The 17230-nt window shown below is 45.5% G+C and overlaps 1 protein-coding gene across 1 annotated transcript in view; it reads right to left on the bottom strand.

The window, feature by feature from the left end:
• The window catches only part of ENTREP2 (endosomal transmembrane epsin interactor 2), a 111782-nt gene that overhangs the window by 65751 nt on the left and 28801 nt on the right, over positions 1 to 17230 (bottom strand). Inside the window, exon 2 of the mRNA XM_066636331.1 lies at positions 15057 to 15188. Coding sequence (XP_066492428.1) covers positions 15057 to 15188 — 132 coding nt within the window. The remainder of the gene's footprint in view (positions 1 to 15056; positions 15189 to 17230) is intronic.

The raw sequence follows: 17230 nt of genomic DNA, 5'->3' as shown, positions 1-17230 counted from the left end.
TCATTCTCTCTGTGCATTAGATTTTCTTCCCTGATGGGTGCTTTGCTAAAAGTGTCCCTGCCCGTCTTGCAAACTCTATTATAAACTGTGCACACTGGTGGTTGTATTAGCGTAGGTGAAATGGAAAATCTCATGAAAAGAAAGCAAAGAGAGGCAAATTGAGATCTGTGCTAATAAAGGTCGTTGTAACAAGTGGTTGCTTAATTCTCAGTTCTAAGAGCTTTATGACTGAGAGAAAGAGTTGGCATAAAATAATGCTCTACAGTTTTGCAAAGAGGGTTAGAACCAGGCCTGTCTGTAATAAAAAATAACAATTAAAAAAAACTAAATAACGAGAGCTTGTGATGATCTGCCCAAACAATTGCATCCGAGTCTTGAAGCGAAAGACAGAAAGTTCAATGGATGCCTCAATTTCTCTAAAAAAAAATCAGATCACACCAATATCTTCTGCTTTCATTGTAGGAGTAAACAAAAAAGTGTATAGGGCAAGATACTGATGATTGGATCTAAGATACTGATCCAATAAATCTTGTTAAGTCCCCACCACTACAATGGGATAAGCCAGGATGGTGTAGTGGTTGTGGTGATGGATTTAGAACTGGAAGAGCCATGTTCAAATCTTTGCTCAGTCCTGGGGGACTCTGGACCAGTCACTATTTCTCAGCTTCACCTACCTCACAGGGTTGGGATGAGGACAAAAGAAAGGATGAAACTATATATACCTCCCTCAGCTCATTGGAGAAAAGGTGGTACAAAAATCTGAAAAATAAATAAGTTACCATTAGCACTGCATTAAAAATGATTCAGTTACACCATAATATGGAGTCAGAGAGTTACCAACAGTAACCCTAACCAATCAGTAACCAACAAAAACAAACAAACAGCAGCCAACTTGATGACATTCACACAACTGAATAGGAGTTCAAGTATTAGCTCTGATACATAGAAAAGGAGCTGACTCATAACAACATCTTATTGGGTCCATGCTGTGTCATAACAACACCTTGTTAGGTCTCAGAACACTCAGATTCATTGGTCAGTTTTGAGTTAAGGAAATTCACTTTTTGTGACATAAGGCAGTTGTGTTTTTCTTTTCTGGTTATTTGGATATAGATCTGATAGAACACAGATATTTTGATGCCGTTTGTTTCATTACATTCTGCATTAAATTACATATCAAATGGTATACAACATGATGGTATTCCTAAAAACCACTATTTCAACAATTTTGGTCACTAGTGGTGTCACTCCCTAAGGGGTCACCATACTAACTCCTTATTGGTTCCATGCTGTGCCATCACAACATCTCATTGGCTCTTTGAACAATCAGGCTCACTGGTCTGCTTTGACTTAAGGAAACATACTTTTTGTTACATAGGAGTTACATTTTTTTCCTGGTTTTTTGACCTTAACTTTTGATAGAAGAGAGATATTTCACTCCGATTTTTTTCATTGCATTCTGCTGTAAATTATGCATCAAATGGTATATAACATGATGGTATTATTCCTAGCAACTGCAATTTTAGTCACCACTGGTGTCATCCCGCCAAGGATGGCACCTGGGTCAGCCTGCCACCACCCTCCGCTAGCTACACCACTGAGCAGGACACAATCAGACCAGGTCAAAATAGGAATGTGTGCAAGGTGGACATTATTGTTGGCATCCTTCAGTCTTGGAAGACTATGGTATCGCGCTCTGAATGGTGGTTCTGGAACAGAGTGTCCTCTCCAGTGCGCGAAGCCTGGGTAAAGTAGATATGAAGGATAGACTGTTACCCATGCAGCAAAACCCCCCTCTCCACGTCACTGAAATGGTCCAATGGAAAGGCTGAAGCCAATATGGTTGGTTCCAGCGGCGTCGCAGGAGTTGCCAGAACATGACTGTGTTCAGCCATGAACTGCCTCAGGGACTCCGGCTCTGGATTTTGCCTCAAGGTTGACTTCTGAAGCCTTTTCCATAACTGGATGTAGCCACAAGGCAGTGGAGGTTTGGGATCAGAGTTTTCCTTCTCTCAGATGAGCTGCCTTCCCAGGCTATCCAGTCCCATCTACCTGGTGGCTGTTTAGTCGCCTCTTATGACAAGTACAGCCAAACTGAGGGCCTAATCTTATCCCCAGCCCCCAGAGGAAAGGACACAGAGGCTAAGAGACACTTTAGCCAAGAGACTGTTACCCTGCACATGTCTGATCTCAGAAGCTAAGCAGCGTCAGGCCTGGTTAGTACTTGGATGGGAGACCGCCTGGAATACCGGGTGCTGTAGGCTTATACCATAGTCTTTTGAGACCGAAGGTTGCCAACCAAACCAAACCAACCAAAGGTGGACAAAGTAGGAAATATATGAGTATCTTCTGGCAAGGAGTTCCATAGGGTAGTTCCCACAATATAAAAGGCTCCACTTTGCTGATCATGAAGCTCAACCCTGAATAACAACAAATCAGTGGGTGGGCTTTTCCTCTGCAATTTAAGACACAAGCTCATTCAAACCAAGGTAGCATTTTCTACTTCTACCTAATCATCCACTTATTGCTCAAATACCAGCCCATAAATTACACAGCCAGTTAACCAATATGCATGAATGAGCAAATCAGTGATTTTTTTTTTTTTAATATGAATGGCTTGCAACAACAAATACTCATTCTTGCTGGCAAATGTTTATGTGTAATGCAGCCGGATTGTGCCACTGAGCAAATCAAACTGCTGTCAATCCAGATGACCTTTCTCCTTTAAAAAAAATAAAATAAAAAAAGTCTGAGAAATGCAGTCCACTTCACATGGTGCTCCATTTTTTCTCAGGATGTTTGTAATACAGTCTAAATGAAAAGATTGCAGGGTCCCCCTCCTCTTTCCCTTCCCCTCCCAGTCCCATTCAATTCACACTTTATAGAACACTGGGAGGGACACCCCAGAGGTGTGAGGTGAGGGCTATCAATATGCTAATACACACTGCTGCTCCATCTCTTCTTTATCTGATGTTTTTTTCAGTGCTTATTTGATGTCTGACCTGGATATTGACAAGAACCCTCCAAGAAGCCAGACCTGAGCCAGTAATGAGACTGGGTAGGCCTGTATGAGGACCCAATCCTAACCAATTTTCCAGTGCTGATGGGTCATGCACTGCATCTTGTGGTGGGGCAGCAGTCACAGAGGCCCCCTTAAGGTATAGGAACATTTGGTCCCTTATCTTGGGGCTGCATCACGGTTGCACCAGTGCTGAAAAATTTGATAGGATTGGGGTCTGAATTTCTCCAGGCACTTAAATCAAGAACAAAGGCTTCACTCTGTGCCTCTCTACTAACAAAAAGGTGGAGGGTGAAATGCCCTCCCTATCCTTCCCTCTCCCCACCAATGCAGCATCAAATGGTTACTACTACATCCTAGGGGCAGTTGCAGATGTCCCTTTGGGTAAAGGAAGAATCGTTCTCTTACCTGAGGTCAAACCTCCGCAGCATGGGGGGGTCTACTTGGACATACACTAGCTAAATAGTTGGTGCAGGTCCATGTGGACCTATGTCACAGGGTCTGGGGAAGGGGCTGGAACTCGGCGGCCACCACTGTCACTGAACCCACTCCCTTCCCAATTCTGACAAGCCCATCCCTGTTCCCTCCCCAGGGGTGACACTAGGGTTTGCATTGCCTGGTGCAGGAGACCAGTGTGTCACCCCTATGACGGACCTCCTCTCATGCAGTGGGTGTTGCAACGACCCAGGCAGTGGGTGTGGTGATGTACCATTGCCCTGCTCCTGCTGGATTTGGGTTATAACTGGTCCCTCAGGGGTGATTCATTCTGAACCAGGCATACTCAAGGGGTTGGGCCTTGACCTGCCAAGAACCTCTTTGCCCATGCTTGTTTGCTGATATTGGGAATGCATCAGTTGAGAGGTGGTGGAATGCTTGGCTCCAAGCCCAGAGGCTGTCACTATAAGGCTGCAGCAGTGGGATAGAATCCAGGAGAAGGAGTAGGGGCAGGACAAATGAAAGTCAGAGCTGGGACTCCATGGACTCAACGGGAGCTATCCAAGGTGCTGGAGCTTTGCCTTGTGGCTTCGGTGTGGGTTCCTGCCAAGGCTAGAAGAGGACAAATCTTAGGAACAACCAACCAACCATAAAGCCACTGGGTGTGTTGATAAGGCTGACCCAAAGGAAAAGCTGCACAGTAAGAACCTGCCCAGTTTCCATGCATAACAGATTGGCTTCCAATGGAGAAAATAGGATTCATAGCTCCTCACCAGGATCTTCTAATTCCCTTGACATTTGGGAGGTTCATTCCACAAACATGGAGAAGGGAGAATTAGTGCCTGTAGACATTGAAAGGCACTCTTGTAATCAATAAACCCAAAGGCACAATGGCCTCCTGTCATTACCGACTAAGCTGAAAAGTGAACCCCGTTTGGCAGCGCTATGAAGAAGACTTCTTTTCCCCTTGATTGACTTCAATTACAGTGCCTCACTGCTTATATACCCACAATAACCTGAAAAGAGATAATGAGCAGTAAAGCTTTTTCACCCATGAAATTGCTCTCCATGTACTCTTTTTTTTACTTGGGAAAACTCAAGGACAGGCGTGCTTCTTCTTCTTTTTTTTTTTTAAACTCTAGATTACAAATGACAGCAGTCTAAGTGGCCGATGCTGAAGCGAGCAGAACTGCTTACCTGTAACTGTTCTCCAGACTGTTTTACACAGCCACACACCTGAGTGGTAAGCAAGCCTGGTTGGTCACCTGGTAAGGAACCTTCTCCAAAGCATTGTAAGAGCTTTTGAAAAGTCTTCTCTCTCTCTCTCTCTCTCTCTCTCTCACACACACACACACACACACACACACACACACACACCTATTAACTGAACAAAGAGGCACCTTTTAAGTTAGGGTCCTCATATTTAGTAGCAGACAAGTAACTAACCCTACTCCAGTGAATCTTGGCTGCTCAATCCCTTCTATTTTTCTTTTTAGACCATGAGCCCCTTTGGGACAAAGAACTCTCTTTTTATTCCTTTTGCTTTCTTAAAGGAACAGTGAGCTAGAGCAATGATTTTCAACAATTCATGCCACAGCACACTGACAAGATACTAAAATCATCAATACACACCATCCATTTTTTGACAATCGACAAGGCACACCATGTGGCTGGTGGTAGGCTTACAACCCCAATGGCCTTACTAATAAATGACCATCCTCCAAATTCCCGCAACACACCTGGGGACCATTCACAACACAGCAACGTGCTGAAGCACAGTGGTTAAAAACCACTGCAAAGAAATGTCACGTGTGTGGCCTGACTCACTGGCCGTCTCATACTGGTTGAAAATCACTGGGCTAGAGTACCGTATTTCCTCTTCCACCCTGTACCCTTCTTTTCAGGTCCAGAAACTGGAGGAATGGCAGAGGCAAGTAGGTAGAGGCTGCTGGCCAGCACCTTAAGGTGCCACATTTGCCACCAATTGTCAGAGCCAGTGGTCAGCGGTTCCAGGGATCGCCAGTGATATCAGGGATTTGCCAGCACTGATACCACTGAAGTGAAACCAAACATATTGAATCACTGGTTTAGAACCACTGGCCAATGAACCACTCCATCACCATGTCACTTCAAACCGGCATATGGGGCCCTGATCTGAAAGGGGAGCTAGCAGGAATTGCAACACTGTGCCCTGCTCAAGGAAAAACAATAGACTACAGGTAAGCTGCTGTGCTTTCTTCTTCAGTTGGAGCCATGTGAAAGGCTGCTTCACACAGACATAAACATCTCCTTCCTGTTCCCAGCACTTGACTACTCTCAGATGTGTAACCCACCTCTGTTGAAAAGTATTGTGATTGAGTTGACATCAAATGATATGGTGGAATTTTGTGGAACTCTCTCCCACCAGAGATTACAACAGCCCCTTCTCTACTATCCTTCTATTGGGGGGGGGAGTTTAACATTTTTTTCTGTTTCATCAGGGTTTTGGGTAATTAATTTTGCTTAACTGTTCTTGTATCTGGCTCCATCCAGGTCGTTCTTTCAAATTGTTTCTGACTTGCTTGTGCTGCTGTTTTTAATGTTTTTTGCTGTTGCTTTATTTTATTTGGGCTTTACCTATTTGAGGAGCTGCTTTGAGATCCCCAGCAGAGTTGGAAAGGCAGGGTATGAATACTTTAAAATAAAGATAAAATATGAAAGCCGTTTCCTGTGGCGATGGATTTGCAGTGGCTCAAAACACAGGTCAGGGTCCATGAAAGTGGGGTGCAGGGGGTGTAAATTGTACCTGGGTTCAGGATCAAAGAGGGGGCCCAGGAACCAAAGGAGGGGGCCAGAAAATGTCCTGAAACATTGCATTTTCCAATCTCACCAGGACCCATGAGAGGGGGTGTAGAGGGTACATCGTGCATGGCCCTGGGGTCAAAAGGGGGCCCTTGGTGCCAAAGAAGAAATTTCCAAGGATCTCAGAAAATGTTTGCATAAATTGTGTGAAGACTAGCAGTCACACTTTGTTGTAAGCCTGCAAAGTTGTATATACTGTAATTCGTAGAAATTATGATCCAGCGGAGAAGGGAAGGGGCCCAAAAGAAACTTTGTACCCCCTGATAAAATTCCTCTCAGAGGCCCTGTCACAGGTGCCAAAACTAACTTAATATTGCAGACAAAAAAGTACTAAATGGTTGTGGGGCAACCAGTCGGTGCTACAGTATACTGGCAACTCGTAAGCTCTCTTGACAGCTTGTCTGTCTCTTTCAAGCTTCACCTATAAGAAGCACCATAAAGAAGAGTTTGTCGGGCTCCAGTAGGGTACTCTCTAATCACCCTGGGCAACCATAAGGCTCATCTGAATTCTTGTGTGAACTGAACATGCACAGTGGATATGTCCCAAAATTCTCTGTAATTGAGTGCTCCAGGGCAACGGGCTGGGAATGAAGTGGAAAGGGTTCCCAGAAGGTAGAATATTTGAAAATCACTGGTACATGTTATTGTTCAGAGAAGGGATGGCTGACTTCCAGAGTCACAGTATTCTCCAAAGAGTAAACCAGGGGCTGATATAAATTTTGTCCCATGTGCATGTTGACCTTTTCACTTTTTAAGAAATAAAAATGCTGCATTCCTAGCTAGAATGGTCACAGTTATGGAGTATATGCGCTCAGACATCGCTGGAGGATTACATGCAAACCCCACAAAAGAGGTCACATCGCAGCATGGATTCTCTCTATAACTTATCAATCTGCCGACACAGTTCTGAGAACTGTGCACTATGCTTTGATTAAGATTCAGTAGGGTCACCGGATGCCAGGGCACACTATTTCAGGGGCCCAATTGGACCCCAGATGGCTATCTCCACTTTGGAGTATACCCAGGCTGAGATAATGTTGTGTCTACAGTGAGAGAAGGACTGCAGGCCTAAAAGCAAGCATTTACTTTGCTTGATATCTAGGACGTCGTGGAGCCATTTCATAATGCAATCTTGATACACTACTTTTATATTGTCTCTGGGGATCACTTTCCATTCAATAAAACTTTTTTAAACCAGAGAGGGGGAAAAACGCATTTCAGTTTAATGCTTAATGATGTAAAGGGGGGTGTTTCCTGGGAATGTAAAAAGTTAACATTTGGGTTTTCCATTTGTTCATGGAAACAAATCAACAGATATATATTTACTGCCTTTTTTAAATAAATGTTGGAGCTGAAGGGAAAACTAATTTCATTTACTTTCCTGTAATTAGGTCTGACTGAAAGCTTCAATGCAACAAGGAAGAAGATAAAAGAAGGCACAATCCAGTGGTAAGTTCTCCCAATGAAATGAATGGGAGCGGCCCAAGAGCCTCATTTCAAAGGGGTGTAATGTTGTATGCTAAGTTTGGTTAGTAATGACTACAGAGGTTAGTTATGATCAAGTCCCTATAAAATAAATAGGACTTAGGCACCAATGCTACCCTTCTGTATCACCACCTGCACTGGCGATGCAAATGTGCCAAAGAGGCTTGATCTGTATCCTGTGGGATTGGGGGGGGGGGGGTGCCATGACATGATGGGAGAGGAAAGTAGGGCAAAGTTCTACTTAATCTGCTGCATCACGCTATGGTTTCCAATGGGTCTCTGAACCTGCACCAGCTGATGCAAGTCCAAGGACAGAAAGGGGGTGTGCCAGCTGTTATCAGAGAGGATAGCATCCAGCGCAAGTCACCCACGCTGGGTGCCACCCCCTCCTGCCTCCATCATGCTCCCACCTGATTCCGCCTTCCCAGTCAACCTACCAGAACTGGCAAGACTCCCTCAACATGCTGCCCTATGAGAGGCCACTCAGGTTTCTCCGCCAGCTTTCCAGAAGTATACGGCTTTGTGCGCTGCTAGAGTGTGTTTTGTGACTGTCGTATGGGAGGAACCGATGCCAGAACACTAATTCCAGCAGTAGTGAAGCCCGATATAATTGGGCTGTTAGTCACAACTAATCTCCTTGGATAGCCATGACTTACACTAAGGATGAAATCCAGCCCCTGGGATGTCATGAAAAGCACTTTCGTGCCACTGATCAAGGAGGAAGGCCGAAGCAGACATGCGCTGGCCTCTGGAGGCTGATGCGAGCCCTGCTCAGCCAGCGGAAGAGTAAAGTCATGCTAGCCAAGGAAGGCCAACACAGGGGCTCGGGGAGGGTGGAGGAAGGTGGGAAGGAGGTGTTCTGACATAGGGGGAGTGGCAAATGGACCCGTGGGCAGGCTGAGGCTGAGCAGGGGGTGGGGCCAGGATCTAGCAATTGTGCTGGATCCTGACCCCAGTCCCATGCAACCCAGAGCAGCTCCAGGCTGCTCTGATCTGTGCCGCCTCCTGAGGTGGTGCAGATCCGAGTAGCCCCATTGGAGCTGCTGGGTGTTACCCAGGTAAGGGGAATAAATTCCCCTTGCGCCAGGCAGCCCTAACCCTTACAGGGGAGGCCAGCCTGTCTCCCTGGATTGGGCTGTGCGTTAGTCATGACTACCTAAACTTAGGGTGCAGCCCTTAGAAAGAAGAAGGTACCACTGGGAGAATGGATTCTTTGGGGCACATCCAAAAGTTTTCACAGCTTTCCAACTTCAGAAAGTTGGAAAGCTTCTGAAAGTTGGAAAACTTCTGAAGTTCCAACTTCAGAAAGAAACTTCAGCTTTCCAATTTCAGAAAGTTCTTTTCACCACACCTCATCTGATGAAGAGCACTTGCTCATCTATAGTTGAATCCTATTGCCCTGAAGAAGATTCTGGGGCATGGGTTAAGGCTAAAGCCAATGCTTGGTTCTTCATATAGACTGCTGGCCAAACCTATCACATGTCACTGTTACCTTGTGTGAGTTGGGAGTGCTTCCTACCGTGGAACATACTGAATATTCTCAAGCAAATGGGGACCAGAGCAGGAAAACATCAGAGGGAAAAGTGGCGGGTGTGTGGTCAAACTAGGCAGAGGCTGAAAACTAAGGCAGCCACTGAGGATGGGGAGCTGGAGCTTAGGTAGGCAATGCTCCTATGCAAGAGGCAAGATGCTTAGAATGAGAAGGAAGCATTGAAGCTAGAGCTTTATACAGTTTGATGGGCTGGGATTGACCATTGGGAGCAGTAGTGTAGAAAGCAGGGAGTGGAGGGCATTCTGCCTTGGGAGGCGTGCCCGGGGGGGTGACAGGCGCACCGTCTAAGCCCCTGCTGAGCGGAGACCCATGCCCTCCCGCCCTCCCTGAGGCTCTGAACAGCCAGAAATGGCTGCCACTGAAGCAACTCAGCAGTGCTCACAATGACATAATTGTGTCATAGCCTAATCACTTCCGGGTGCTGTACATCGCTCCAGTTAAGTATAGGGGGGTTTGCGAAGTGTGAGGGGGGGTGACACCCGCCCCAGGTGGCACCTGCACTGGTGATGACACTGCTTGGGGGGTCAGCTGACAAAGATCAGGCTGTCTAGGCCCACAGCCTAGGTGGCACCCTTGAAGCACAGAGCAGTCATCAAAGTCTTTTAGGTTCAGGTACAGAAATCGATCTGGAAAGTTCTAAATTCCCACTCTCCCATATTCAAACAAAAGCAAGACAGAGTTCTAAAACTTGGCAAAGAGGCGTGGTCCCACCTCCCCAACCCTCCCCAAACACACTCTGAGAAACGTCTTCCAAACATCAAGGTTTCTCAGAATAGCATTGTGGAATTTTGTGACAAGTCATTACTTTTGTGTTTCTCCCATGTCAGCTTTGCAACAGCTCAAATGCTTGTGTAAACCTAGACCAACACAAAGAAGTTAACCCAATAAAAGTACAACTTTGGCTATTTTGGTCTAGTACCACATGTATTTAAGTATTGCTTCTTTTGATGCTGTGGCCAAGGATCTCGTGCACTGGGCCTCATCAATTGTTTAAATGCCAAGTTTTCTGAAGGTCAATTGTGAAGATAAGACACTCCATAAATCAATACAATAAATATGAAGCTGCCATCGGCAATAGCTTAATGATCCATCTTACAAACTCCTCGGTCATGAACTTTGCTATTTGCTTTCATGTAAGATAATCTGTTTAATCCTCTCTCTCTCACACACACACACACATACACACACACACAATGAGTTTTGTTATTCAAGCAATCTCTGAAGGTGGAAGGAAGGGAACAACAGAAATCTTTCACATCTGGAAGAAGATGAACCATGTTGGGACTTACTTAGTGTCATCTGAGCTAACTAAAACTATCTGCTGCTTAGATTCATGGGTCACAATATATAAGCTATATTATTTTACTCAGCCTCATGAGGTGGTGGTGGACACCTCGATGAAAATATCGACCCAGGATGTGATGGCTGTGAAGAAGGCCAATTCCATGCTCGGGATGGAAAAAGGGAATTGAGAATTAAACGGCCAATATTATCATGCTATTCTAAAAATCGATGGTAAGGCCACATCTGGAGTATTGTGTACAGTTCCAGTCACTGCTTCTCAAAAAAGAATATAGTGGATTGGAAAAGGCGCAGAAGGGAATGACCAAAATTATTAGTGGGCTGGTGCACCTCCCTTCAAATGAAAGACCTTCTGCCATGTGAGGTGGCCAGTAGACCAACGTTTGGGGCTCTTCAGCCTAGAAAGAAGGAACCTGAGAGGAAAAATGATTGAGGCATATAAAATTATGCATGGGATGGATAGAGTGGCTAATGGGAAGTTCTTTTCCCTCTTGCACAATACCAGAACCAGGGGTCAGCCACCAAAATTGACTAGTGGGAGAATCAGAACAGACAAAAGGAAATATTTCTTCACCCAGTGCATAACTAATTGGTGGAACTCCTTGCCACAGGATATGGTGATGACAACTGACCTAGATGCCTTTAAAAGAGAATTGGACAGATTTATGGAAGAAAAAGTCCATCATAGGTTACAAATCATGATGATTGTATGCAGCCTCCAAATTTTAGAGGTAGCTTTTCTCTGAACGCCACATGCAAGGGAATAGCAACATAATACAGGTAAGATACCTGTCTTGTGTTCTCCCAGAGGTGTCTGATGGCCACTGTGAGATCCAGGAAGCAGGACAAGATAGGCCCTTGGCCTGATCCAGCAAGGCTCTTAAGTTGTGATTCATGTGGCAGTCAACCTGCTACCTGCCCTGAGTCTAAAACAGGGTTCTCTAAACTTTTTGGCCAAAGGGCCGCATCAAAAAGCTGGCACAGTGTCAAGGGCCAGAAAAAAAAAATTAAATATAAAGTTTAAATACATACATTAGAGATGGAACTTAGATGAATGAATAAATGAGTGGGCTCAAATGTCCAGGACTTCTCCAAGAACGAACACAGTCCAAGAAATAAAGCACACACTTAAATGGACCCCCATTCTCTCACCCCACAAGCACAACTCTGGTTGTGTTTGGTCAACTGGGCCACAGGCTCTCAGGGGATCAGAGGCTGGCCGCGGTCCGGATATAGGCTCACCATGGGCCGCATCTGGCCCCCAGGCCGGGGTTTGGAGACCCCTGGTCTAAACAACTCTCTAGCAGGGTTCTTAACCCAGACCTGCAGCAGGGTTTTTCCGAGTTCAAGGGGAGGATGGAATCTGGTCTGTACTATAAGAGGCAATGTGCAACTAATTCATTGTGCCTGAATATAACACAACAGCACACTTCAATTCTGTTTGGCTGGGGCTTGTTCTTTGACAGCCACCACACCACATGTGGTGAGAAGCAGAGACCATTTCACATCACATCAATCAGCACCACTCTTTTATGTACTCCTATGACCCAGGGACAGGGCTGTTCCCCCATCTCCTCCCTGCTTATATTCTGTGCTCATATGTCTGCAGTAATCTTCCTTGCCTGTGTCACTTTCTTTTGTCAGGCAAATGGCTGCATGAAAATGAGTGTGTCTAACAGCTGTTTCCTCTCAGTAGCAATTACTAATCATAATTACAAAAGGTGAGTGTTATCCCTGTCAGTGTTTACCTGATTAACTGTAATTTCTTCATGGGCTTAGCAAGACACCTCCAGTAGGAACGGTGGAAGGGAGCAGAGAGCACAAGAAGGAACACCAATACATGGAGGAGTAAGAAATTCAAACTGAGAGGGTTTTATCCTTAAGAAATAGGTTTTGCTAATCTCCTAAATCCTCTCTGTTAGAAGGAGATGGGTAAACGCTGCACATTATTACACACCGTCCCCCTTTAAGCACAGTCTGCTGTGGGAATATTTCTTGGACCGCTTGTCTGGGCTAAGGCTGGCCATTTGGCTGTTGAGAAACTACAGTGTTTCTCAGCAGCTGACTGATCCCAGAATAGCATTTATACTGCTTAATTTAGTTGAACAAGGAAAGAGGCATGTGCTCATAAAATAACCCCAAGGTAGTTAGCTGTTACTAAATAATCAAATTACATTCTAAAGTGATCGCAATCCATTTCTATGCAGAGCTTACAATGCTATGCTAAAATAAACGCACGCCAACGATATTCACTTCATGCATAGAGTGGACTCCAGTGTACGAAGCTTAGGGGGAAAGAAATGTGTAGACACTTAAGTCGCTACATGCCTCTTGATTGGTTTATGCTTCAACAGATTAACACAGCAACTCTTCTAGAAACAATATTCAAGAGAACGAACAGGCAGTGGTGTAGCTGGGGGGGCAGGGAGCGAGGCCCAGTTACCATGCACTGTGCTGAAAACCAGAAGTGTCTTTTGGAGGCCTCTAAAACTAACCTCAAGGTGTGGTAATCAGGATAATGCACCCAGTTCCCCCCCCAGGTCTGTACCCAGTGCCTCAGAAGGTACCCAATGCCCCCCTATCCCCCCGGGCCTCAGAAGGCCTCCTGGAGGCCTCCCAAAAGGCACTTCTAGTTTTCATTGAAAATCAGAAGTGCCTTTAGGAGGCCTCTAAGATGTCATATGGGGGCTGTTAAAAAATTTTTGGGTGTGTGTGTAATGGGTATATGGGATACTGGGGTGTTAAAAATTTTTGTGCCTCTGGGTGCCAATGCCTTAGCTATGCCACTGCAACCAGGTAGCCATAGCCCTTAAAATGACATTAAAAAACAAAGTATATAAGGAAAACTGAAAAGTTCCAGGCCAGCAGTGGCTGTTTAAATGAAGTGTGCATCTGGACAAGGGAGGGAGGGAGGGGAGCCCAGGCTTTTCTGTCAGAGAAACTGTGACACAAAGGCTGACACCTACATAAGAACATTCTCAGTTCCATGGAATGTTTGACCGTGTCAAATATTGGGAGGCATCCAGAACTGTCTTCCGGCAGCAGAAAGGCATTTGTGAGAGAGGAAGGATGTTGCACAGAATTCCTAAGCGGGGAACATTTCAAAGTGGTCATGTGCTAGTGGAAGGATGGTGTGCAATGTGGTGCACGGACCTTTTAAAGTGTGCCACAGGTGATGCAATAATGAGCTTGTGCAAAAGCTCACTGCATCACCTGCGGCACACTTTAAAAGGTCCGTCTCCCACTAGTGGTCACGTGACACTGTGGAGCATTGTCTCGACCAACACTCCTTCCAAGTGCATCAGTGTAGATGTCACTAGTTTTCTGATAGATATGATCTGCAGGCAGTATCTGAGGCGCAAACCTGGGCAGAATAGGTATAACTTCTACCTTATATGTTACATACACGGTACAAAGTAATATAATCCAAATGTGATTTAAACCTCACAGTTGTAATTTTGTGCATCTTCCATTCTCTTCTATGAACACTAACAGCAAGCTATACAAAATGAGACGTGAAATGAAATCCACAGGTCCCAATCCCTCATCTGCATTTTGTGTGGCCCCATCCCAGGCAAGTTTACTTGCAAGTGGTCTTTCTCCTGGTGAGCATAGGAATGCAGCCCAAGGTCATTTGATTTTTGAGATTTCTACAACTTGGTTTTGTGGTGGGCAGACTCTAGGCAAGTGGGAACTATTTTTTTTTTTTTTTTGCCAGAATTCTTGGGAGCTCTCAGGGCAAAATGATAACTTGTTCAGGCAGAATGTATCAAAAAATGGCAGCTTGAGGAGGCAGAGCAAGTCACAAAATAGGAGCTTGGATAATTGACATTGTGTTTTGGTTGCTTTTACATGCAGAGTTGTGCCTTCTGCTCAATATTCCACCCATGTTCCAAACAAGATGGGGTTTGGATTTGAATATGAGTTCCTGAGAGGTGCAGGGGGCACAAGGAAAAACTCCACAAACCACCAAGGCACAGGGACAGGCATGGGCAGTAACATAACAAGGTCAGGGTGGGCAGTCTGCCCCAGGTGTCAAGTACACCTGGGGTATCAAAATGCACCACTGAGTGGCCAGTAGACCTGGCCTACCCCTGGGGATTTTGCAGTGGATGCCTGGTATACTCATAGATTTGAGTGGCTGCTCAAACCAAAGGGTTGACCTCACCTCCCCCAGGGGATCTCAAGGTAGAGGCCAGGCCTACCTGTGGCTTTAAATGGCCTGCCGTGGATGTCCAACAGGTGCACCACTGGGGATGGGCAGAAAGTTTGGAGCACCTTTAGGACACCATTGGAGTTAACAGCAACTCTAGAGTGACCTTCTCTCCCCACTCCTGATCACACCTGCTATACCCAAAGGTTTTGTCCAAAGGCACCTCACACCATGAATTCGGAAGAGGAAAGTATCTCTCTGACTTTCACCTTTAGGGTCAGCCTGACGGTGTTGCATTCCTGCAGGGGGTTCAGCTTCAGCATCTCTCCAAGGTTGCTGCATCCTGTGGTTTGGTACTGCAGCTCACAGCAAACGCAGACACCGTCACTGTCAAATGTAATCTGAGAAAGGAAAAAAGAACAGAAAAGCTCATCAGATAGTAGTTTAAAAAAATTAGTAGTTGGGCCCACTAAACAGAGCAGTCAGGGTTAGAAGAACAGAGCCATGTTCTTCCCAGATCATACTCAGGACTCTGCCTGTAATTCAACCCTACCCCTCCATTTTGGTACTGAAATGTCTGGAGACTAGTTTCTGAGTAAGAGGAGGGCTCCAAGGTCTTAGTATACACACTCCTAGTTATTTCTCTCCACACAACTCTGCTGCCCTGTAAGATCTTTTAGGGAGACCCTCTTGTGGGTTCCACCTTCTTCTAATCTGACAGTGACCTGTGAAAGGGCATTCTCTGTGGTGGCCCCTGCTCTACAGAATTTCTTGCCTGGTAGGTGCTGCTGACTCTTTCGCTGAAGATCTTTAGGAGATTGCAGAAGACTCATCTTCTACAGCAGGGGTGCCCAAACCCCGGCCCTGGGGCCACATGCGGCCCTCGAGGTCTCTCAATGCGGCCCTCAGGGAGCCCCCAGTCTCCAATGAGCCTCTGGCCCTCTGGAGATTTGTTGGAGCCCGCACTGGCCCAACACAACTGCTCTCAGCGTGAGGGTGACTGTTCAACCTCATGCGTGAGCTGTGGGATGAGGGCTTCCTACATTGCTTGCTGTTTCACATCTGTGAAAGGAAAGGCCTTTCACGGCAGCAAAGGAAAGGCCAGCCTTGCTTTGTGCAAGGCTTTTTATAGGCCTTGAGCTATTTCAAGACCTTCATTCATTCATGTAAGTTCATCTTTAATATATTTATTTATGTAAACTTATGTAAATTTATTCAAATTTTAAATGTAAAGTAATTCTTCCCCCCCCCCAGGCCCCTGACACAGTGTCAGAGAGATGATGTGGCCCTCCTGCCAAAAACTTTGGACACCCCTGTTCTACAGCAAGCCTTCCCTGATCTGTTGTAATTCTGTCTGTGTCTCTCGCCATTCTGTTTAATCTTTTGCTGATCACTGCTGTTTTTGAGATTTTTTTTTTTTAACATACATTTTTTTCTTGAGTGCACTTCTGAGAATGCATGTTTAATGTTAGGCTGTAAAACCAAGACTTCCTCTGTGTACGAGCATGTGTGTGTGTTTTAAGCTAAACACAGTCTAGGAGGGCAAAAGCTCTCTCGTATTATATTGGGTATCACAGAAAAGGCCAGGTTCAGACAGCTCAATCTATCAGTGGCTCTGAACTCGTGAACTCCTCGACCGCCCTCTAACCTGCCTAATTAGCCTGAATGCTTTTTGAAAAGCTGAGCACATCAGCCAGCCCATTTCTTATGCTCTGCTAAAGGCAGTTCACTTACGAGCTGCGACCATCTTATTCTCCAAAAGTACTGTGGAATGAATCATGGAAAACTGAAAGGCGGTGATCTCTAATTCACGTTGGCAATGCAGAGGCACTGCTTCAAGTTTTATGCATCAGCATTTACCCCTGTGGATTTTAACAATGGTTGGCCTGCTGCCACCAGAGGCAGTCGCAAACACAAAGCAAAACCAAGGTAAGGCTTTCCCCCTGGGGTACTTTAGTCCTGGCAGTCATAATTGCAATAAACCAGTGTTCTTCTCAGTTCTGGGGTTGCGGCAACATGGGAGTGAAAAAGGTCGAAGACCACTGGACTAGAGCACTACCAGGGAAAGGGGAAGCATTTGGTGTGCCCCTTCAGGTACCAGGAGATTGTGTCCTAGTCCTGCTCAGGTTCTTAGCAATTGTGCTGAAACAGCTTTCATTAGTGCCAGCTTTAGGGTAACTTTTCCTATTCTCTCTAATTATTTTGTTACAGTGAACATTGCTGAGATGGTGAAACAGGGATAGGGAGTGGACAGCAATGGGATGGGGTGGTTGGCTAGAGTCCTGGGAAAGGGGACAGGATCGACAGTAGGGTCCCTAGATTCATACTTACTTACTTTATTTATTTATTTGGGTCACAGCATGAAAAGGGTTGAAGACCACTGCAATAAACCCTTGTACGGAACTTTCCAGTGTTCAAAGCACTTCATGTTTTATCCTGATGA

Source organism: Tiliqua scincoides, chromosome 8, assembly GCF_035046505.1.
Source record: "Tiliqua scincoides isolate rTilSci1 chromosome 8, rTilSci1.hap2, whole genome shotgun sequence".
Classification (NCBI taxonomy): Eukaryota; Metazoa; Chordata; class Lepidosauria; order Squamata; family Scincidae; genus Tiliqua; species Tiliqua scincoides.
The sequence above is the reverse complement of the archived record's forward strand: the minus strand, read 5'-3'. Positions and strand labels throughout refer to the sequence as shown.